The sequence below is a fragment of the Cetorhinus maximus genome, chromosome 14 (genome assembly GCF_964194155.1).
Source record: "Cetorhinus maximus chromosome 14, sCetMax3.hap1.1, whole genome shotgun sequence".
NCBI classification, from domain to species: Eukaryota; Metazoa; Chordata; class Chondrichthyes; order Lamniformes; family Cetorhinidae; genus Cetorhinus; species Cetorhinus maximus.
This window is the reverse complement of record NC_135892.1, coordinates 55535224-55560243: the sequence shown is the minus strand read 5'-3', so window position 1 is coordinate 55560243 and position 25020 is coordinate 55535224. Positions and strand designations below refer to the sequence as shown.

Sequence of the window (25020 nt, the reverse complement as noted above, 5' to 3'; positions counted from 1 at the left end):
CATCTTATCAATAGATTCCAGAGTTCTCGCTTAATGAAGCAAACATATTGGAGATTACATATGCTTCTCCATGGCCAGAAGCTATGCGTCTCCATTACGAAACCATCCTTTGTCAAACACAAATGCTTTGTGACAGATATTTTTGAAGCTTGAACATTCATAGAAAGTGTTCCATGTGATTTGAAATGGTCAGGCATGAATATTGAACCAATGTTCGATATTGTAACTTTCTTCTTATTTGTTTGAACTAATTTAAGCTATTCTGTGGTTATTATGAATGATTTCTTTGCCCAGTGATGTGGCAATTCACTGCAGTAAAATTAAAGTTGGTAATTAACCTGAATTGTTACTCTCAAGTCATATCTGCAGGCCATATTCTAGAATGTTTATGAAAGAATACAAATGTCTCCATGGTGTTAGGGACAGGAGGGGGCTTAATTTAAACAGCCCTGACTTCTCCACTCACCACGCATCCATAAACAGAAAGGTGTTTTGATTTTGATTTCCCCCTTTATAAGCGGTGGCGTATTTCCCAAGCCCTCAGTTTTGGTGTGATCCAATTTCTATTAATAACTCCATGGCAAACTCGAGACAGGGTAATCTCAGAGGGGTAATTAATTCATACACACTCAAACACGAGAGGAAGGTTGCCACATAGCCTCCTTTTCGATTCATGCAATAAAAGGGGGTGGGGGGGATAAGGAAAGAAAGATTTACAGGGTAAAGACCACAGAATAAGGAATTATTGTTTCACCTGAGTCCAGAGTCCAGAATCAAAATTCAATGGTGTATTCCATCACAGAGGTCAACTGGCTGAAGACTGATGCTAGATAATTCACTTTTCCAGGAGAGATGGCTTCCACGATGAGATAGGCATGCAGAGATGAATTAGTCTTGTAGGTGCTGGTACAGAAGTTCAGGGGTTCCAATAGAAACAGTGTAGATGGGGGGTGGGGTGTGGTGGGGGTGGGGGGTGGGTGGGGGGGGGGGCAGATATTCAAATCTGGACAGAGCCCTTTTCCTGAGCTGCTGCTTGCTAGATGGAAAATGGCAGACTGGTTGGCAGTACAGCAAGACAGTGTTACAGGTTCCTCCAGCTAGCTGGTCATGTCACATGACTCCCACCTGTCCACTTTGGCTTTGACAAAGAACGTATATTCCTTTGTCTGGATTCTTAAGATTGTTAATGTCCCAGCCATTAAGAATTTCAAAGGAGGTTGCAGGGTCCTCTTTCCTAGCAGATTGATAGGGCAAAATTTTTAGCTTGGCAGGCAGGCACGCACCTAACTGGCTCAGGCGTGAAATGACGTGCATTGACATCGGCCGACTGTGCAGATAGTTCGGTCGCCGGGCCCACGCCGGAGTCGGCAGCACACCTGCTGGTAATTAAAAGGCCCGTTAAATAATCAATTAACTTTAATTTTTCGCTGCCCGTCCAACCATATGGTTGGTGTGCAGGCAAAAAGGCCAAGCGGCCTTTGCATTTTTTTGGAAACCTCATCCATGGGTGGGGTGATGTTTCCAGAAGCAAATACAAATAAAAGTTTTAAAATTTAATTAATAACATGCCCCTGCTCATGTGACAGTCACATGAGGGGACATATTTGATTACATTTTTCAGATCTTTAATTTTATTTTAAAAACCGTTTCATCTCCCTGAGGCAGCTCAAGGCCTTAATTGGCCCACCAGCGTGACTTCGCGGTCTGGCTCTGACCACAGATGGCGGCCAGCTTCCCGACCGCTCCCACTGAGCCGGCCTGACATGGGCTAAATTCTGCCCATTGTCTACACTGGCTTAGAAAATGTAGGTGGCCTTTGTATAATTCCGTTTGAATTTGATACCTGCAGCCACAAGGGGTCATTAGCATACCTTTAGGGAAAATGAGGTGTCAGCTTCTCGGATGTTGCCAGGAAGTTCTTTTTGCTCAGGGAAACAGGCAGACATAGCTTCAGCCTTTTTAAAGTCTTTGTCCAGTTTTAAAAATTTTAGGAAGTAGCCATGTTGAGATATCTATATATATAGTGTGAGGTCTTAGCTCTGTGACAATGGGTTATACAGAACATTGGACTGTTGGTGTAGTCCCCTTACGTTATGAAAAGACTCATTATTTCGGAACTTCACATTCAGAAAAGAGTAGTTTGAGCATAATTAATGCAATATCTTGTATACATTGGACTCTAAGGCAAAGGACAGCAATTGAATTAAAGCATTAAGCTCATCAGAAGGGCACTGTTGTCATGATAGTGTCCTGCTACACAGTTTACTATGTTCAAAGGTAACAATACATTTGATTATGCAGTGAATTCATCTGGTGCTATCATTTAATTGTTCTAACTTTTATTTTAATATTAACAAAGCCAAGATACTAGGCGATGTATTTTAAAAATGCCTGCTATAATCCTGTGATTCGAGGGTAGGCTTTCTGGATGAGGCTGTTCTTAATTATTCAGAAACTGAACTTACCTTATTCCACACTGGCAGGTAACAATAGTTCTCTACCTGTCTGCACAACCCAACTTCCTGTTGTTACATTTCTTGTTAAACATTTCATGTCTACTTTTTTCCCTAATACAAATTTCTACCTTCACATTTATAATGGGTTTTGCCTATGCAACTTCACCACTCTGGTGCCATCTGACCACTGATTCAACAAATCATTCAAAATGTCTTCTGAACTTTTTTTAAAAATTGCCATTTTATTTTTGTAATAATTTTAACTTCCAAATTCCAAAATAATGCTTTAAAGAAAAACATGCAAATTTCACAGTAATTAGATTAAATGTATTCATTGAATTGTCTTTGGTATCTTTCATGCCACTATTTAAATTTTTACTCTCAGCATATCCCATAAGACTGAGCTTTGACTTGATCGTTTGTCCCAGAGCTATGACTCTGTGAGTTGAATTAGATATTGGAACAGGAGTAGACCATTCAGGCCCTAGAGCCCATTCTGTCATTCAATCAGATCGTGGTTGATCTGTATCTTAAATCCATCTACCTGCTTTGGTTCTGTAACCCTTAATTCCCTTGCCTAACAAAAGCCTAGTAATCACAGATTTTAAACTTTCAATTTACCTAGTCCTAACAGCTATTTGGAGAGTTTCAGATTTCCACTGCACTTCATGTGATGAAGTGCTTCCTGATACCACCCTTGAAGAGCCTCGCTCTAATTTTAAGGTAATCTTGTTTTATATTCTCCCAACAGAGAAATTAGTTTTTCTCTATCTACCCTATCAAATTCTTTACTCATCTTAAACTCAACATTTAATTTGCCCTTTAATTTTCTATACTCAAGGAAATGTAAGCCTAGTCTATAGGACCTGTTCTCATAATTTAACCCTTCTAGTTCGGTATCATTCTGGTGAATCTACACAGTATCCCCCACTCCCTACCCCCTAAAGCCAATATACCTTTCCTGAGGTGCGGTGCCCAGAACTGAACATAATACTCTAAATAGGGTCTAACTATAGCTTTATATAACAGTAACATAACTTTCACCCTATTGTATTCTAGCTCTCCTGAGATAAAGGCCATTATTTCATTTAACCATCTCAGTCTATTTTTTTTGTACATGCCTGCTAGCTTTAACAATCTCTGTAAATGGACCCCTGAATCCCTCTCCCCCTCAATATGTGTTGGATCTGATTTCCCATGATACATTAATATCAGAATCACCTGTACCATGCATGGACTTTTTCTTTAGCCTTTTGCACATTTTCCTCATGCTTTTTAAATAGTTGAAGAAAAGGTTGAAGACAAATTTCAAAATCTTTAGTCAGATAAAATTTATATTGATAGTTTTATTCAGCAGCAAGGCTGAATGTGTTTTTATGTGTGTGTCAATATGCACATTTGTATACAGGAATGTGAGAAAAACTACTTTAGCTTTTCTATTGTGTTCTATAAACAGCAGAAATTGTGTTACACTGAGAGAAAAGGCATCAATTTGCATTATAATTGAGACCATTTCTCAAACATAAGGCTGAAAATCAAAGTAAACTATCTCTATATCATCTGATTATCACCTGATATGTTCACAGTGAGAAAAGGTAAATATCCTAAAGGTTAACAACCATCGGACTCAGGGTGCGATAAGCAGAACATCTTTCCTTATGTCAATTGTTTTTCGAATAAAACCAAATGAGTTAATGTTTTGAGTCCAATATGACTCTCCTTTGGAACTGGAGAGAAGTAGAAATGTGATTGGTTTTATGCTGTTCAAAAGGTGGGGAGGGGCAGGTGGAGAAAATAGATGGTTAGAGTGCAGGGAGATTAAATGATAGAGATGTCATGAAACACAAGACAAAGGGAGGGGTAATGATAGTATTAAAGGCTAAAGCTTTAGTCTAGAGTAGGTGTGGATAGCAGAATATAGGTCAGCACTGTCTGAAAACAAAAACATGAGAACAAGATATAGACAGGCACTTGGGGAAAAATTCAAAATGGAGGACAGAGTTCATGGTCTGAAGTTGTTGAACTCAATGTTGAGTCCAGAAGGCTGTAAAGTGCCTAATCAGAAGATGAGTTGATGTTCCTCCAGCTTCACTGGAACATTGTAGCAGGCCAAGGACAGAGATGTGAGTGCCTAATTGGGCAGTGGGCTTGCCTAATGTCCAATTAGGGAATTAACATTTGAAGATTGTGTTGCATGAGCGACAGAGATGTGGAGCAGTCTCAAGGCCTGGAAATTATCCGGACGCAAGGTTCTCGACCCCAATTTGAAAATCAAGTCTCTAATTACTACCTGTGTTTCATTCACATTTAGTGATTAAATGGTTTACATTTTCTTATATTGTAAGAGAAATAGACAGGCAGAAATGCAAGAGGTATTCTAACTCTACCTGGCCAGTAGAAACTGGGTGGGCAGGCAGTTAAAATTGCCCAGGTTACTTACTCACTGGAAAACCACCAAGAACCCATCATTCTGAATTTTAACAAGCCCGCCAATAGCTGGCAGGTCCTCCTTTGCATGTGCATGTCAAGTCACTAAGGGGTACTGCATTGCCAGTGGTGCCATCTTTTGGATGAAACTTTAAACTGAGGCCCTATCTGCCCTCTCAGGTGAAGGTGAAAGACACCATACTATTTGACAAAGAGCAGGGACATTCTGGCTAAAATTTATCTCTCAACCAACATGTAAAACAAGTTACCTGGTCATTATTTCTTTGCTATTTCTTGGACATAGTTGTGTACAAATTGGCTCCCACAGTTCATACATTACAGCAATGGTGATACTTAGTGCTGCATTGGCCATAAAGGCTTTTAGGATATCCTGAGATCATAAGAGATGCTATAAATACAAATTATTTATTTTCTTTCTATCTGGCCTCATCAAATGTTGTAGGAATGGACATAAAACTCTGTTTAAATAGACAAATAAGGCTGAAGCACTGGCCACCCATTTCTGGGGCCATTCAAAAATTAAGTCACATGAACCTTGGTCATTCAATGGAAAGAAGTTGTTCTTTTAAAACTTCTGTTCCCTACTGCTCCATTTTCTAGTTTAATCAGTGCAGTGATCAGATAAAATTCTCCCCAAAGAATCCTTCTGACAGCAAAACCTCATGCTCCACTCCCAGTCTGGAATACATCAGATCAACTTTAAATAGTTCCACCAAACCATGGATGCCTGAAGCTGCCAAACTCCAGCTATACTGCAGTACTATCATGTTCCAGAATCCTATTCCGGTTCCTTTAAACCCTAGCATTATTTCTCGGTGCTACCAAAGCATTGTAAAATCTGCCAAAGTAAAGGACTACCCCAAGTGCCCTAAACCTCATTTCTTCTCTTCGCCTGTACTGCAGATAGCTCTTTCCAGTTGGTGCTTTAATGCACACTACCTCAGAAACTTGGCTTGTAAGAGAAATAAATTAAAGACCGCTAATCTACAATTTTCATAGATTCCAGACAAAGATGTGAAATTCAATGCCCTAAGTACATGAAGTCTTGGAATACATTTAAATAAAAGTAGAATTCGACTTATTCAGCCATTGTAACTCAGTGGCTGGACCATTATCCTCCACACAGCATAAACACCCTTACTGCCATAAAATAGTGCATTATCTGATGCTTTACAATGTCACAAAGATGTGACTTGTGCATGAGTGATATCACTCTGTAACTTCATTGGGCTGATAAAACTGTTTAAAAGGACTGACTTAAGATGGCTGCCACAAATCACCTGACATCTGGTATTGCAAGTTGACCAGTTTCTGTAAAGTTCCAATGTGAATTACAATTCAGACATGCCACATCATCCTTCTATGGAATTTCACACCTGCTGATGTCAAGAACTGCTTCAAAAGATTTACTGAAACTGTACTAGATTTCACACTTGCACTCCTATAAGACTACCTCTGAAGTGGCGACAGAAAGTCTACCAGGCCAATTGCTACATGGAAAGATGTTTTTCCTATCTCATCAATATGGATAATAAATCATTCAGGAGCTAATATCTGTGACATGATAGGTCATGGGACAATAGCCACAGTCAGTTCAGACATCAGCTAAGCAAATACCTTCTGAAATCATTATGGAAAGAAAAGTCATGTGACTGGTATAACCAATGTTGAAATCCCATTTGAATACGTCATGTAAGCTGCTAAAATAGGAGTCTAGAAAATCTGCCAATGAAGCAGTAAAGAGCTCCCTTCTCTCCTATCCCAAGTTAAGGCCCTATCTCTATTCCAGTTAAAAATCCAGGACAGAGATAGTGAATTGCCATTGAAAGGAATCTTAGGTGCAAAAATCATTGACTTCTGGAAAAGACAGATCATGTTTTTAAAAAGAAATTGTCTCCAGCAATCATAGTTATACATGGACTTCCACTCCTGGAACTTCAAAATCATCATGGAGAAAAATCTGCTAGGCCACAGATACCAGTAAAAGACTCATAACAGTGAACTTTCTCTCTCTCTTTTTTTACCTTTTAGCATTGAATTTTAATTTAGCTAAGAAGGCAACTTCCAAATGTATATCTTGTAATACTGCATGCTTGTGTGTGCATGTGTATGTGTTGCAGTTTGGACACAGGTCTATCTTTTTAAACATTTTTATATCTTTACCTGGATGGGCTTTTAACCTCTTTTTGTTTTAAACTCAAGAAAACCCGCTAGACTAGTTTCCTTACAATCAGCATGTAAATAGTTCAGCACAAACATTGATTGGAATTTTCTAGCCGTTCTCTCTAGCGGGATCTTCTGGTCCCATCGATGTGAGCAGAGATATCAATGGCTTGCTGGCCTCGCCATGGGGAAATCTACTGCGGGGTGGAGGGGAGAAATCCCGGCCACTAAGTAAATATCTTCATCCTTACAAATGCACAAAAAAACCCTGTTATGGTCAGCCTTAGAGCGGTAGGACAGGGGAGTCATTTTTACCCCTCCTCATGTGGCCACAACAATAAATAATGCCAGTTTCAGTTATTTACAACTGGGTTACTCACAGATAGTGGATTGACACATTGGTAAAATACTTATTTTTGTAATAAATTCATTTTAAACTACATACTCAAACTTCACCAAGTTACCACACTTAAATATACTAATGAATATAACCATAAAGCAAATTTTAAAAATATGTTCTAAACCACTGCCCAATTGCAGTGGTTTGACAATATACACATGAGTTTGAATGGAAAGTTGGCGGAAAATAAATTCCTGAAAACTAGCACAATTTTGGGTGATTGCCCAAAGCAGAACCTCCACCCATGTCAACTTATTTTGTAGATTATATTCCAATGTCCACAGTTAAAATAGAAATTGACCATATAAACCTGACATGCTGTAAAGATGCCCTCTCCCTATTGGGTGCACTGCAAAGTCATTACCAACAGGCAGGTATAATTACAAGATGCTAAGTTTACATAGGCAATTGCCATTCTAAATCCAAATATATATGTCTGTAATCACAATATATAAAAATACAGACAGAATGTAGTCCTTTAAATTGGAGACTGAAGAAATACATGCATGCCCTAGCTATTATCATTTACCTCAAATCTTACTTCACCTGTAGATTGCATTTTGGCTTGATTCCATGAGCAGCATGATGTGAGATCAACCATTTTTCTAAAAAAAAATATTTTAAAATGATGACTGAATTATGTATGAATATGTGGTCCACTTATCCCCCAGCCTCAACTCCCCCCTTAAGCTAAAGACAACGCTTGGTCTTGACTTCCTAAATGCAATGCATTAGTTCTTACTGAGTGTTAATGATCATGGAAGACTTCACACAACTGTGTGCAGGGTACAAGTACATGATTATACTCATTAAGATGAGCTTACAACAGGTAAAGGTCTGAACACATACAATAATCAATCTGTTCTTCATAACTCCATTCAAAACACCATTTCCACATTATGTCCTTAAGTGAAGACTTTATTAGACTTGATCACATTTAGATCATGTCATCATTCTTAAAGCAGGCTTTGAAGGAGCAGTTTCTCAGAATTGACTTTTCTTCCTTTCTTCCAGTTCACTTGCTCCCATTAGAACAAGATTTCTCATCAATGCCTTATGTCCTCCCTTTGCTGCTGAGGTTCAATCCTTTATTACCTCTAAACTAAATTTCTCTCATTATTTCATAGCTAGCTTGCATTTCACAAACTGTAACTTCTTCAGAATGATATACCCTTACCCATTCAGAAACCTACAGTACCATTACCTAAATGCTTGATGGAATCCACTACATAAATCAAGTTCAAGACTCTTAGCATGATATTCAAATGCCTCCACATTAACACAATAAACTTCTTGACCCCCATGCTCCACCTCTCGCCCTTCTGACAATGGCATACTGTACTCTTTTGTTATGATCTCTGTAGAGACTTTTATTTTGTAGAGACTCTTTTTAAAATTAAACTTGATTTTTAAAAATTCAGTCATGAGATGTGGGCATCGCAGGCTAAGCCAGCATTTATTGCCCATCCCTAATTGCTCTTGAGAAGGTGGTGGTGAGCTGCCTCTTGAACCGCTGCTGTCCATGTGGTGTAGGTACACCCACAGTGCAGCTAGGGAGGGAGTTCCAGGATTTGGTCCCAGCGACAGTGAAGGAATGGAGATATATTTCCAAGTCAGGATGGTGAGTGACTTGGAGGGGAGCTTCCAGGTGGTGGTGTTCCCATCTATCTACTACCCTTGTCCTTCTAGATGGTAGTGGTCGTGCATTTGGAAGGTGCTGTCGAAGGAGTCTTGGTGAGTTCCTTCAACGCATCTTGTAGATGGTACACAATGCTGCCGCTGTGTTTCGGTGGTGGAGGGAGTAAATGTTTGTGGATGGGGTGCCAATCAAGCTTTGTCCTGGAATGTGTCAAGCTTCTTGAGTGTTGTTGGAGCTGCACTCATCCAGGCAACTGGAGAGTATTCCATCACACTCCTGACCTGTGCCTTGTAGATGGCACACAGGCTTTGGGGAGTCAGGAGGTGAGTTACTCACCATAGGATTCCTAGCCTATAGCTTGCTCTTGGTAGCCACAGTATTCATATTGTTAGTCCAGTTCAGTTTCTGGACAATGGTAAACCCAGTATGCTGATAGTTGGGGATTTAGTGATGATAATGCCATTGAATGTCAAGGGGCGATGGTTAGATTCTCTCTTGTTGGAGATGGTCATTGCCTGGTATTTTTGTGGCACAAATGTCACTTGCCACTAGTCAGCCCAAGCCTAGATATTGTTCAGGTCTTGCTGCACTTGGACATGGACTGCTTCATGTCTGAGGAGTCATGAATGGTGTTCAACACTAGGTAATCATCAGCAAACATCCCCACTTCTGATCTTATGATGGAAGGGAGGTCATTGATGAACAGCTGAAGATGGTTATGCCTAGGGCACTACCCTGAGGAACTCCTGCAGTGATGTTCTGGAACTGAAATGATTGGCCTCCAACAACCAGAACCATCTTCCTTTGTGCTAAGTGTGACTCCAACTAGCAGAGCGTTTTCCCTCTGTTTCCCATTAACTCCTGTTTTGCTAGGGCTCCATGATGCTACACTCTGTCAAATGCTGCCTTGATGTCAAGGGCAGTCACTCTCACCTCACTTTGGGAGTTCAGCTCTTTAGTCCTTAATTGAACCAAAGTTGTAATGTGGTCAGGAGCTGAGTGACCCTGGCAGAACCCAAACTGAATCTCAGTGAGCAGGTTATTGCTAAGCAAGTACCACTTTATAGCAATGTTGATGACCCTTTCCATCACTTTACTGATGATTGAGAGTACACTGATGGAGCGGTAATTGCCTGGGTTAGATTTGTTCTGCTCTTTGTGTACAAGACATACCTGGGCAATTTTCCATTTTTCTGGGTAGAGGCCAGTGTTGTACCTGTACTGGAACAGCTTGGCTAGGGGTGCAGCATGTTCTGAAGCACATATTGTCAGAATATTGTCAGTGCTCATAGGCTTTGCCATATCCAGGGCCTTCATCCGTTTCTTGATGTCACATGGAGTGATTCGAATTGGCTGAAGACTGGCACCTGTGATGCTGGGGACCTCTGGAGGAGGCTGAGATGGATCATCCACTCGGTGCTTCTGGCTGAAGATTATTGCAAATGCTCCAGCCTATTATCTTGTGCATTAATGTGCTAGGCTCCCCCATCATTGAGGATGGGGATATTCATGGAGCCTCCTCTTCCAGTGAGTTGTTTAATTGTCCACCACCATTCAGAACTGGATGTGACAGGATTGCATAGCTCAGATGCAATCTGTTGGTTGTGGAATTGCTTAGCTCTATCACTTACTGCTTAAGCTGTTTGGCACGCAGGTAGCCCTGTGTTGTAGCTTCACCAGGTTGACACTTTATTTTTAGGTGTGCCTGGTGCTGCTCCTAGCATGCCCTCCTGCATTCTTCATTGAAACATGGTTGATCCCCTGGCTTGATGGTAGTGGTAGAGTGGGGTATATGCCGGGCCATGATGTTACCGATTGTGGTTGAGTACAATTCTGTTGCTGCTGATGGCCCACAGCATGGATGCCCAGTCTTGTGTTGCTTGATCTGTTCAAAATCTATCCAGTTAATAGCTGAAAGGGCAACATAACAAGATTTCATGTTTTAAAACTTCTACTTTAACAAAAGATAAAAGCACTTATGACTAAACAGTGTCTTTGTAGGCAACAATGCTGAACATTCCCCTTTTTCTTTTAGCACAACTGATAACATACTTCTCAGATATACTTTACACTATCCTTTAAGTTCAATTCTCCCGGAACTAATCTAAAGTGATTCTTAGCTCTCGGGGCTTGACTTTTGTTCTTTTCCTTTCTCAGCCTGGGAACTTTTAATCTCAGAACTATCTTTGTGAAGTTTTTTCCCCTGGAGATTCTTCCTCTGGTGCAAGCTAGGTTAATCTTTCAGCCTCATTTTAACTCCTCATAAATGTGTTCTTTTCAATCTGAGCATGAGCTCCCACATGTGTTCCTATGTGTTGAATGATAGCATCTTGCTGCCTTTTGTTGCTCTCCCTCTCCTGAGTCCTGGCAGACTAAGCCTATCTGTGAATTTTCAGGGATATCTTAGATCTTTCCCCTCTCAAAGCCCATCTCCATGACAACATGAATCACATGGGCCTTGTACCCTAGTAGAAATGCTGATTAGCTATTTTTGAGACCCCAGCTCCCTTTTATTTGGGAATCCAATGGACAGTTTATAGCACAACTGTTTACAGTTCAACATTCTCAACACTTTTCTGGGACTTTGGAGGCTCAGAGTCTAACCGCTGTAAGCACACAGGCTGCTGCCATTGTCTCCAAGTGTAAACACTTTGCACCTTCTTCCCAGTGAGCTTCACTTAACTTCTAACAATAAAACCACTCTGCCTTGCTGTCAGTCAGATTTCAGAACAGGTCACATGACCCACTTCATTTTACCTTAAAATAAAGGTACAGTCCGAAAACATAAGTCTTATAAACCTCATAATTGTAACACTTTATTTCCTATCACCTTTGTTCCACCATCGGTGGCTGCTGTTTCAAACATGCTACCCCTATCCTCTGGGACTTTATGATTTTTCCCCTTGCTTGGGTCTGTTTCTCTTTCTGACCTGTGGAGAACTCTAAGATGTCTTTCTGATATTGAGAAAGTTATATAGATGCAAGTTGTTTATGTAAGAGTATGTAATATTTTGATTACACCAGTAGTAACCTACAAAACATAATTTTTTAAAAAACCTATCTCCTATCTTTATAAAACAACCATAGGAAACTGATGAGTGCTGCTAACTCTCAGCAAAGATGGCCATTTTCAATTGGGCCACCTGAGGACACTGTAACAGTGCATACCTGCCCCTATTACAAACTGACACTGTTTCCTAGGCAGTACAAGTGTATTTTTCATGTACTATGCTATCTAACCCTGGCAAATTAGGGATGATAGCTACAACAACTGAGAATGTCTCATTTTGATCATGCTGAAATCTAACTATAACCAAAATATGGACAAATCAAAAAAATGAGAAGTGCTGCTCTTTAGAGAATAATGGGTCACAATAGAATCAAATAAATGATGGCACATGAGGCCATTGCGCTAATGCTATCTTATCTCAATTCTCCACCTTTTCCAGATCCTATTACAATTTTCTTCTGTCGAAGTTTATTTCTAATATTTTATAAAACAATAATCTAATCAAAACCAGAGATGGTTATAACACAAGAGAATGAAGATGGAACAGTTTTGTACATCATTTAAACCCTGAAATTGGATTATCTTAAATAACTTGAAATTGACATCTAAACAATAATATTTTTATGCTGTGGTGACTTTTCATCATTGTAACATAAAAGTAGCAGAAAGTGGCACAAGGCATGGAACACAAACAATTTTATATCAAAACCAGAAAATGTTGGAAATACTTAGGAGATCAATCAGCAACTGTTAAGTGAAAGGACAGACAGCATCTGTTATGGGTGTAGACCATATGCTAATACTGGAAACTGGAAGATAAGCAAGTCCCTAAAGTGGAACTGATCAAAATAAATGGAACATAGGGAAGAGAACAACAAGAAGACATTGTAAATCAGCAATGTTAATTCCTGTCGCAGAGAGGAAACAGATTTTTGGAAAAAACTGGTGGGATAAAAACTGGTGGATGATGTATTGACATAATCTCAGCAAGACAATGGGAACATACTACAAGATCAAAAGGATACAATAATGGTACAATAATGCTGAAAAAGCAAGGGGAAACCTATATTGGTGCAAGAGGGACATCTGTACTGCTCACTTCAAGGCTAATGCAGATCCAAAAACAAATCTGCGAGGCACGTCAAGGCCTGTCATCGGGGGGACCTCATAAATCAGTCTTCCCAGCATCCAGCCCCAACAAGTCCACTCCATAACCACACAATGCCTGTACACAGAAGGTAGAGTCCCCAGCACCCCTCCAAAAGAGAAGCCACTTTGTTTAGGGAAACAATTCAAAAATGTGAATTTTGTAAAATCTGAGATAAAAGGAACTAATTTTATAATGCAAGAGCCTATGCTGCATTTGAACACAACAACAAACAACAAAAACTTGTATTTATGTAATGCCTTTAGTGTGGTTCCAAGGAGCTCTACAGAAACATTATGAAACAAATTTGACATTGAGCCACATAAGGAGATATTAGGGTGGGTGTCCAGAAGTTTGGTCAAAAAGCTAAGGTGAAGGAGTGTCGGAAAGGAGGAAAGTGAGGTAGAATGGCGGAGAGTTTTAGAGAGGGGGTTTCAGACCTTATGGGCCTTGGCAGCTAAAGGCATTGCTATTAATGATGGAATGATTAAAATGGGGGATGCTCCAGAGGCTAGAATTAGAGGGCATAGATATCTTTGAGCATTGTGGTGCTGGATAGATTACAAAGATGAGGAGAGGCAAAAAGGATGAGAATTTTACATTGAGGCATTGCTTAAACAGGGGCCAATGTAGATCAACGAGCACAGGGACCTAGTGAGTTAGGACACATACAGCAGAGTTTTGGATGGCCTCAAGTTTACCCAAGATAAATTTGTGGGTGGCCAGCCAGGAGTGCATTGAAATAGCCAAGTTAAGAGGTAGCAAAGCCATGTTTGAGGGTGTTAGCAGTAGGTGAGTTGAGGCAAGGTCAGAGTCAGGCGATGTTTTTTTTTTCCATTCATTCATGGGATGTGGGTGTCTCTGGCTAGGCCAGCATTTACTGCCTATCCCTAATTGTCCTTGTTCAGAGCACGTTTTAAGAATCACATGTAGGCCGGACCAAGTAAGGATGGCTGATTTCCTTCCCTAAAGGGGATTATGAACCCGGTGGGTTTTTACAAAAATCAACGGTGATTTCATGGTCATCATCAGATTTTCAATTCCAGGTTTTTTTTTATTGAATTCAAATTCTACCAGCTGCCATGGTGGGATTCAAATCTGGGTCCCCAGAACATTCCCCTGGGTCACCAGTCCAGTGACAATACCACTGCGCCACTGCCTCCCCAAAGGCAAAGGTGGAAATAGTTAGTCTTAGTGATGGTGCAGATATGTGGTTGGCAGCCCACCTTGGGATCAAATATGGCACCAAGATTGCAAACTGTCACATACAATACATGGAATATTACTGATTTTCTTTGTCATGATGCTACAGAGGAATTTAGAGAGGAAAATTCAACTTAGGTGGGGGTGAAAAATAAATGGTTATGGATTGGTTACCTCATATATACCCTGCTCATTTTTTTTTTCCCCAGTGACTGGGGCAGGATGTATAATGGCTGTCTTAGACCTGGGCCAAAGTTGAATTGTACCCTCTTCGTGTCAAGAATATATTATATAGTTGTTTGTATATTTGTCATGAGTCATGGCTGAAAAAAGCAATCATTTTCTGTGGCATAATTGCTGAAGACTACATCATGTCTTATGACAAATAAGCGCCCAGATATACATATATAAACGCAATCTCAATAGCCCTCCATGCATGCTATAATTCTGTTGGGCTGACATCATTATTAGCTACCATAGCACTATCAAAATTGCCACTACCAATAGAACTGTTTTAAAACTTAAATACCTGCATTGCTATGCTGATCTCCCTGCTGAGAATGGTGAAACTTGAATGCTGCATTATGAGTACATCAGATGATAGAGAAGTTCCATATCTGATGCATTTTAATTTCAGATATTAGGACAAGATTCTGTAATGCCTTGTTTAGGGCAGAACTGAGGCTATGTTGTTAAGGGCACACATTGGATCCATCAAGGCACTTAATGATAATAGGCTCTAACTTATTGCCAGAACTATAGTATACTCACAGCTAAAGACAGAAAACAGTCCAGTGATGCCAATGGAAGAGACTACAAAGACACTCTAAATCAGAATACCCTGGAAAATCACAGTTAAGGTATGGAGAATGGAATGGAGAAAGTAGACTAACTTGGATCTTGGCAATACAAAGAATTGAGAACATTCAGATCTCAAAAATAACAAGGACATTAGAACACAAAAAGTAGGAGCAGGAGTAGACCAAATGGCCCAGTGAGCCTGCTGTGCCATTCAATAAGATCATGGTTGATCTTAGGCTTCACTCAACTTTCCCACCCACTCCTCATATCCCTTGATTCCCTGAGAGACCAAATATCTGTCTATCCCAGCCTTAAGTGTATTCAACAGTGGAGTATCCACAACCCTCTGGGTGAGAGAATTCCTAAGATTCGCAACCCTTTGAGTGAAGTAATTTCTCCTCATCTCAGTCTCAAATGATTGGCCCCTTTATCTTGAGACTGTGCCCCCATGTTTTTAGTTTCCCCAATGAGCAAAAACAATCTTTCAGCATCTACCCTATCAAGCCCCTTCAGAATCTTGTATATTTAAATGAGATCACCTTTCATTCTTCTAAACTCCAAAGAATATAGGCCTAATTTACTCAGCCTCTCATCAGAGTACAACCCCCTCATCCCAGGGACCAATTTAGTGAACCTTCACTGTACCACCTCTGATACTAGATCAAATGGAGATAAAAACTACACACAGTATTTCAGATGTAGTCTCACGAAAAGACCATACAATTGTCGCAAGACTTCGATATTCGTGTACTCCAATCCTTTCGCAATAAAGGCCAAAATGCCATTTGTCCTTCCAATTTCTCTCTGAACCTGCATGCCAACTTTCTGTGTTCCTTGTATGAGCACACCTATGTCTCTTTGGACATCAACATTTACAAGTTTCACATCTTTTAAAAAATATTCTGTTTTTCTATTCTCATGAAAAAAGTGAATAACTTCACACTTCCCCACATTATACTCCATCTACCATATTGTTGCTCACTCGCTTAACCTGTCTATATCTTTTTGCAGCCTCTGTATCCTCCCCACAGATTACCTTTCCACCTAGCTTTGTATCATCAGCAAACTTAGATACATTATACTCTGATAATTCAGCTAAGTCACTAATATAGATTGTAAATAGCTGAGGCCCCAACACTGATCCTTGCAGCACTCCACTAATCAAAGCCGTCGAATTTGAAAATGCCCCATTTCTGCCCACTCTCTGCTTCCTGTCCTATGACCAACTCTCTACTCATGCAAACATATTACCCTCAACTCCATGAACCCTTAGCTTGCCTTTTAACCTTTTGTGCGGCACCTTATCGAATGCCTTTTGGAAATCCAGATATACTACATCTGCTAGTTCCCCTTTATCTACCCTACTAGCTACAAAAAACTTCACTAAGTTTGTCAAACTTATTTCCCTTTTGTAAAACCTTGTTAACTTATCTAATCTAATCATACTATACTTTTCTAAATGCACCGTTAAGACTTCTTTAATAACAGGTTCCCGCATTTTCACAATGACTGATATTAGGCTAACTAGCCTGTAGTTCCCTGTTTTCTTTCTCCCTCCTTTTTTGAAAAGTGGTGTTACATTTGTCAACTTCTGACCTGATGGGACCATCCCTGCATCTAAGGAATTTTGGAAAATCATAGCGAGTGCATCCATTATAGCTGCAGCTATCTGTTTCAGAGCTCTATGGTGTCAGCAGTTAGGTGGAGGGGATTTGACGGAATTTAGTCCTTTAAGTTTCTCCAATACTTTATTCTCTCTCTGATATTAGTTATCCTCTTCACTCTTTTTAGCTCCTAGGTTACCCTCTATTTCTGGCATGCAACTTGTCTCTTCTACTGTGAAGACAGACATAAAATATGTGTTCAATGTTTCTGCCATTTCCTCATTCCTCATGATAATTTCTTTGTCTCTGCTTCTAAGAGAACAATGTTTACTTTAGCTGCTCTCTTCCATTTTAGGTACTTATAAAAGCTCTTACTGTTTGTTTTTGTGCTCCTGGCTAGTTTACTCTCATTCTATATTTTCCTTTTTTAAAATCAACTTTCAGTTACCCTTTGCTGGTTTACAAAATCCTCAGACTTGCTCCTGTTCTTTGCAACATTATAAATCTCTTCTTTTAACCTGATACTATCTTAAACTCCAGATTGAGCTACGGATGAGTTTTCTTGCTGAGTTTTTGTTTTCCATTGGAATATATTTTTGCTGAATATTTTGAATTGTTTATTTCAATGTTTCCCACTGTTCATTTACCACCATACCTTTCAGTCTATTTACCCAATCAATCTTAGCCAGTTCTCCCCTCATACCTATGTAATTACCTTCGGTTAAATTTAAGATTCTTGGTTGTGATTGGAATATGTCACTTTCAAACTTAACATTGAATTCAATGGTATTATGATTATTATTCCCCAGTGGATTTTTTTACTATGATATTGCTAAAGTTCTGCCTCATTACACAAACTAGATCTAAGGCATCTTCATCCCTAGTTGGGTTCTGCAATGTATTGATCCAGGGAACTGTTACAAAAACATCCTACAAGCTCATCTTTTAGACCACTCTTGCCAATTTGACTGTCCCAATCTAAAGATTATAGTCCCCCACAATTATTACATTGCCTTTGTTACAAGCTCCAATAAGTTCTTGTTTAATGCTCTATTCAATGGTATAAGTACTCTTTGGGGACCTATAAATTACTCCCACCTGTGTCTTCTGACTCTTGCTATTCCTAATTTCCACCCCTACTGATTCCGCCTCATGATCTTCTGAGGCCAGACCCTTTCTCACTAGGATAAAAGCAAAATACTGCGGACGCTGGAAATCTGAAACAAAAACAAAAATAGCTAGAAAAACTCAGCAGGTCTGACAGCATCTGTGGAGAGGAAGACAGAGTTAACGTTTAGAGTCCGTATGACCCTTCATCAGAACGGTTCTGATGAAGAGTCATACAGATTCGAAACGTTAACTCTGTCTTCCTCTCCACAGATGCTGTCAGACCTGCTGAGGTTTTCCAGCTATTTTTGTTTTTACTTTCTCACTGGTATTGTTATGTAATCCTATACTATCAGGGCCACCCCTCCTCCTTTGTCATTCTGTCTGTCTTTCGGAATTATTGTGTAACTTGTAATATTCATTTCCCAACCTTGATCATCTTGCAAACATGTCTCTGTAATGGTGATTAAATCTAAACCATTCAAATCTAATTGTGCCATTAGTTCATCTATCTTATTACGGATGCTTTGTGCATTCAGATAAAGAACCTTTTATTTCATTTATTTAATTCTATTCCCTGCAATGACCTTATTCACTGGTGCACAATTTATGCTAAATCTCTGTCCCTTTCGGTTTGTCTTTACCCACATCGCTACACTGTTCCATTGCCTCGAACTTTCTCTTTGGATTTCTAAATCTCCCTTCACTGAATCCTTTCCCCTTCTTATAGCTTAAAGCCCTGTCCACAGTCCTAGTTACACGACTTGCCAGGACACTGGTTCCATCCTGGTTTAAGTGGAGCCCATCCCAAAGGAATAGCTCACTCTTTCCTGAGTACTGATGCCAGTGCCCCATGTATTGAAATCCCATCTTTGCACACCACTCTTTGAGCCACATGTTTAATCCTCTAATCTGCTTGACCCAATGCTAATTGGTGCATGGCCCTCATAATCCAGAGATGAACTAATGAAAAGTTGTGAATGGCCAATCAATGACAGAGGCAATTTAATGCAGGCATGTGTAAAGTACAGAAAATTTATAGAAAAAAATGGCCAACGTCCAATCTTCATGAATGGTGTTGAAATTGCTAGAGATGAAGTTGAACGAGAGTTGGGATTCTTAGTTTTCTCCATGTTCTTGTGTTCAGCTTTGGTCACTAAGGAACACACTGGATGTACTGCAGAGAAGAGCCATACCACTGTTATTACTATTAGGGATTTGAGTTCTGAGGAAAGACTGGAGAAACTTAGGCTAATTAGTCTAGAATACAGGGATCTGAGGCAATGACACAAAGGTATAGAAGATATGAAATGGCATGGAAAATGTGAATTCAGAGTACAAGTTTCAACAGTAGGAGTAGGACAAGAGATATGGGTATAAAACATTAAAAGATAATTTTAGGACTGATATCAGAGGTTCTTCTTCAATCAGAAAGTGATCAATACTTCAAATGGATTTTCATGAGTGGTGGAAGTGAAAACTCTGGCATCGTTTGAGAAACAATTTGATGCAGCAATGGGGAGTTGGGGGGTGGGCAGGATTTCAGAATCGTTTAAGACTGATAAATTAAAATGAGTTGTAGCTTTCAGAGAACAGGCGGGGGGTCAATCATTACAACGGGGAGGAGGGGGAATAGTCGGATTGAAAGACTACAACGACCAGACTGCCTTGTGGGCGGCACTGGCGAGCATGCGCAGTGAGTTCGGCAGGCACCCTTCAGGCGGAGCGCGGGTATTGGCGGCGGAGCTGCGGCTGCGGAGAGGCTGCGGGAGAGGCTGATCCGCTCCGCAGAGAGAGAGAGAGGGAGAGAGAGGCTGCTGTTAGTGGACAGCACATCAAATGGGCAAAGGAGTGCTGCTGCTGCTCAGAATAATAAAGAAAAACCTGAACGATGCTCCGCAGTAGGAAGGAATAATTTGCAATTTTGTTTCGTTTGAAGAGAAAGTCTTGTTTAATTTAATTTATTTTTTTAAAAAAAAATGACTAAAAACGCGGAAGGCTCGAGGGAGGAGCTGTCTAAAATCGCGGACGAAGAGCTGATGAAGTGGAGCAAGGAGGAGCTGGTGAGGAGACTCCGAAGATCGGATGCCGAGAAGATGACGGTGATGATCGATCACAGTAACCTGATCAAAGAGGTGAACCGGCGGCTGCAGGTCCATCTGACCGAGATCCGAGGGCTCAAAGAGGTCAACCAGAAACTGCAGGAGGACAACCAGGAGCTGCGGGACCTCTGCTGCTTCCTGGACGATGACAGGCAGAAAGGCAAGAAGGTGTCCCGGGAATGGCAGCGGCTGGGCAGGTACACTGCGGGAGTGATGCGCAAAGAAGTTGCCCTGTACTTGCAGAAAATGAAGGAGCTGGAGGTGAGGCAGGACGAGGTGGTGAAGGAGAATTTGGAGCTGAAGGAGATGTGCCTGATGCTGGACGAGGACAAGAGCGCCGGCGCCGGCAGTCGCAGCTCCATAGACAGTCAGTCGAGCCTGCTCCACCTGAACGCCACAAGTGGTTTGAGGGACGTTGGGGACGGGAGCAGCACCTCGAGCACAGGGAGCACAGACAGCCCTGACCACCACAAACACTTAGCGGGAGGTAGCCCCGAGCCCCTCCAGAAACACCGGGCTGCGAGCGGGGGCAGCCCCGAGCACCTCCAAAAGCCCCGAGGCGGCAGCCCCGAGCACCAGAAGCACATCCTGAGCACCGGCAGCCCCGAGCTCCTGCCAAAGCACATGGTCAGCTCCAGCCCCGAGCACCCAAAGCACATGATGATTGGCACTCCGACTCCGGAGCATCTGCAGCAGCACAGAGGTGGCAGCCCCGAGCGCCTTAAGCAACACTACGGTGGCAGTCCGGAGCATCTTAAACACCTGGGCGGCAGCAGCAGCAGCGGCAGCAGCAGCAGGGAAGGAACTCTGCGGAGACCATCGGCAGCAGCAGCAGACGAGCTTTCGCCTCATCACAGAAGTGTGTACAATGGGATGAATGGTGGGTTGGTTGACCTACTGAAACCACAGGTGTTTTTGCAGAGACTACAAGCACATAGCCACAATATCTGAATTACCTTTGGGTCTAATGCATAGATTTCAGTGCATTATTAGAATGCGTTGTCTGACCACATGCAGCAATAACGCATGTGCTCAATAATGACATGAAACTTACTGATGCATGTTTGTTTGCTTGTGCATCATACTCATGGTATTGTCATACCTACAAATTGTTAATTTTAAAATTAGTCAGTAGGCCAATTTGTAGGTCTTTTACTGTAACACTACAATTTCTGCATGAAATCAATGCATTTATATTACAATATATAAACACAATTCTTACTTTAGAGCAAAAATATGTTTTCAAATAGGAGCTAAATCCACAAAAGAGTTGCACTTTATGTTTGTGAAGTTTCATGAGATTTCCATTTAAAATTCAGCTACACAGGTTATTGCACTGTTAATAAATGGCAACCATTTATTCTCCACTTGGAGAAATAATTTCCATAGCACGACAAATTGATGCCCCTTGTGTGTGACACAGTGCATCAGTCTGACAGGGCATACATTGTGTAAATGTATTTATGTACTCATTTGATAAAAATGAATTTAAAATCTCTTCCATATCAACATATTAGGCAAATAGTGTACAGCCTGTCTGCAGTAGAAATATCTAAGTATGACCCTAATGGTGGGTTTTTAGGCCTTTGGTGCTGTGTATATAATTAAAGTCCATTAGGATTAAAGACTTTATATTGCTTTTGTAATAATGAAAGCTACTTATTAGATTACTTGCAATTAGTTGAATTGCAGATGATTTAGGAAAAAATAGACTTTCTTCCTTGAAATGGTTTGTGCCTTTCTGCATAAAAAATATATGAAACAAACTCCCATCATATTGAGACAAATATCTGAGCTTAATTTTTGAGTCTCATTCAATTATGCATCCAGTTACATAAAATTCTTTTTAGTTACAGCCATGTTTTATAAACTTTGATTCAAGCTAGATTTCATAGTTAATTAATTGGAATTAAAGAGGAAACTCTAAAATTTTAACAGTATCTAGCATATGGATCAGGCAAATGAAATTTAATGAATTTACTTGTGTAACATTAGGGCTCTAAAACAAGCTCTGTATTTCATGCTGAATGATGTTCCATTTTAATAAGGTAATACCCAGATTTTATTGATATATGTTTTTCATTTTGTTAATTAATCTAACATGAGGTACCCTAATTATCTGTAATTTCCCAGAACATTTGTTTCTGTTACAGTCATTGTTTGTGTGACTTACTTTAACACCAATGTACAATTGGAAGATCATGATTGCAAAACAGAGAGGTTTGAGGTAAAGAATTTTATGACTGCTCAGCTGGACTAACTGGAGTCATCAAGCCAATTTTGGCTTCAGTGAAATTCATATTGGTTTCAGGAGCCAAGTCATAGATTGTTGATTTAGTTCCAAGTTATTAAAATTTGACACCTGAAGCAGGATCTTGAGTATTCTTGGATTTCAGTATGCCACTGCTTAACATTGGATTGAATAGCACGCTGAGTATCAATTTTGCCCTCTCATTTCCAAGATCTAGGTCTGAATCTAGCCCAAACTCTTACCAGCTGTAAGAGTTCCAAGTGAAATGGATTTGTCCAGTTTCAGTTCATTCCAAATAGATGTGAGTCTACAGCATAAAATTGCCTATATTTTAAAATTAATTTATCATATTACTAAGTAAAGCTACAACTATGTGCTTGTCTGAGGTCAGATTTAAGGCATGTTGTTGGGAGCATTATTGTAGAATCTTTACTCTGTATGTAATCCGCACTGTCAATGATTTGTCTTGATGCTAATTCTGTGCAATAGCAAAAACATTTTCAATTCCTTAGTAAGCACAAAACAATTAAATTGTTTGCTCCAATTAAGGAAGTGGAATGCTCAGAATAAATCAAATTGAAATCAAACAGTGAATACAATGATTAGTGGAAACATTAGGGAGTTACTTTGCAATCTAAACTGGTATCTGCTTGTCTATAGCATGGTCCTTTATGTCCAAATCACAGATGTGTATACGGAGTGTCACTCGAGGCTGAGTGGAGTGGGCTGCACTGAACATTGTTGTAAAGGCTTTGGGATGGTGGGACTGATTAGTAGTGCTTTTATGGCAGGACATAAGTGGAACAGAATCCACAAAGAGACTAAGAGTTTGAAACTGCAAATCAAACAGGTCAAGAGCCATGTATAATAAATGGATGTCACTGGGACTGAGCTCAGGCTGGAAGAATTCACAATGCAGAATCATAGAATCATACTTCAAAGTAAAAGGCCATTTGTGTATTGTGTCTATACCAGCTCTTTGAAAGAACTATCCAACAAGTCCCACTCCCCTGCTCCTTCCTTGTCCTTCAAGTTTTTTTTCCCTTTTTCAAGTATACACTTCCCTTTGGATAGTTATTATTGAATCTGCTTTTGTACACTTTCAGGAATACATCCCAGTTCATCATAATTTGCAGAACAAAAAAAAATCTCCTCCTCCTATCTGTGTTTAAGAAAGAAAAAACATGTATTTATAGTTGGGTAGGGACTCAGAATTACTTGATAAATTATTGTGAGTCCAGCAGTTTTAACATGGCGCATTACAGGTCAATGCTATAACTTCATGGGGAGAGCATTATTGAACCTAACCACTTGTCTGCTATCGGGCCCTGAAGCTGGCAATGAGAATAAAACTGTAATTAAGTTGGGGGCAAGTACCTTCTTTGTTCACTGAGAAACATGACATGGTTTTTAATATAGTTTGCAAATTCTAATAGTTTTGCTTGTGTTTCTGAGCTTTAAAAATACATACATTGTGAGAATCACAAATATTGGTGAAAAATGCACCTGGAAACAAATGCAAACATAGCCAGAAATGATTCCTACTTCAGGAATGAAACTGAGTTTACCATCTCCTGTTTACTGTGGCAAGTGATTGAACAGTGTTTCTGCGAGAATACCAGTGCCAGGTTTTATTGATGTAATTTGTAAAGCTGGATCCCCTTCTTCCCACTTTGACAAATTGATGAATAAAATCTTTTAAATGTTGAGGACAACAGATATTCTCATAGAAACTGCTTATTCTTGTTACTTCAATGCTTAGATTTTGTGACCTTTGATATCGGTGTTCTTCTCATAAGCTACAGACAAACTTTGTTAATGCAAACTAATAGACAATGTTTTCATCATACAGACCTTGTGTAACCTTAGTGATAATCTTTGCAAGTGTACGAAGGGAATAAATAGCCCATATACCTGTTCATTTTTATTTCACTGTATTTTATTGAGGGAGGCAACGATTGAGGAAAAGAAGCACCTATTGTATTTTTGTGAAAGTAATAATTCCTATCTACTCTGTGGCCTCCAAGCTAGGTAGAAGCGTAGGTACAGTAAACTGTTAAGTGTAAGAGGAGCTGCAATCCTGGGACGGCCTTGGTAGATGAGTTCCATTTCAGACCTATTTGGTGTGTCTTCTTGAGTTTGTATTGATGAGCTTTGTCTGTATAAATAGTCAATGGTTGTCTAAACATTGTATCATATTGTTCAGTACAACAGACTCTCCAAAACTATTTCTGTCCAGTGTTAAATGTCAGTAAACATCCTTATCTGATAATCAGTATGGTGGTGTGTTGACTGCAGTTATTCTGATTAAGCCTAATTCTCTGCATTCTCCTGACCTTTAGTACTTTATCTAATTCTTTGCTTTTTCATGACTTTTACATCTTATAATTCATTATGCTGCTTATTTTAATGCCCATACCAAGGGTTTTTAACTGAGCCAAATATTTCAGCAGTGATTTTTTTTTTGCTTCAGTATCTGGCCTTAAAAAAGGTGTTGATTATTGTAGGACCATGTTTCCATGGCTGTTATCAGCCACTTGGCCAATCTGCCTGTGTAAACTTGGGCAATGATGATCGTCAGGCTGTTCTAAAGTGTGGCATTCACACCAAGTCTGAATATGTTATTACTTGAAGGCCGCAACATGCATTTTCCAGGAGGGGTTGCTACATAAATGATCGAAGTGTGAAA

General features: G+C 40.0%; 1 protein-coding gene across 1 annotated transcript; it reads left to right on the top strand.

Moving 5' to 3' along the window:
* Positions 1–19779: 19779 nt before the first annotated feature.
* LOC144689661 (coiled-coil domain-containing protein 85A-like) lies at positions 19780–24607 on the top strand. Its single transcript, XM_078556926.1, has one exon. It carries the CDS (start codon positions 19958–19960, stop codon positions 21029–21031), a length of 1074 nt encoding a protein of 357 aa, XP_078413052.1. The 5' UTR covers positions 19780–19957; the 3' UTR covers positions 21032–24607.
* The last annotated feature ends 413 nt before the right edge of the window (positions 24608–25020 follow it).

Coding starts and splice junctions, on each gene's coding strand:
- LOC144689661 (XM_078556926.1), top strand. CDS start 19,958: ATGACTAAAAACGCGGAAGGCTCGAGGGAGGAGCTGTCTAAAATCGCG.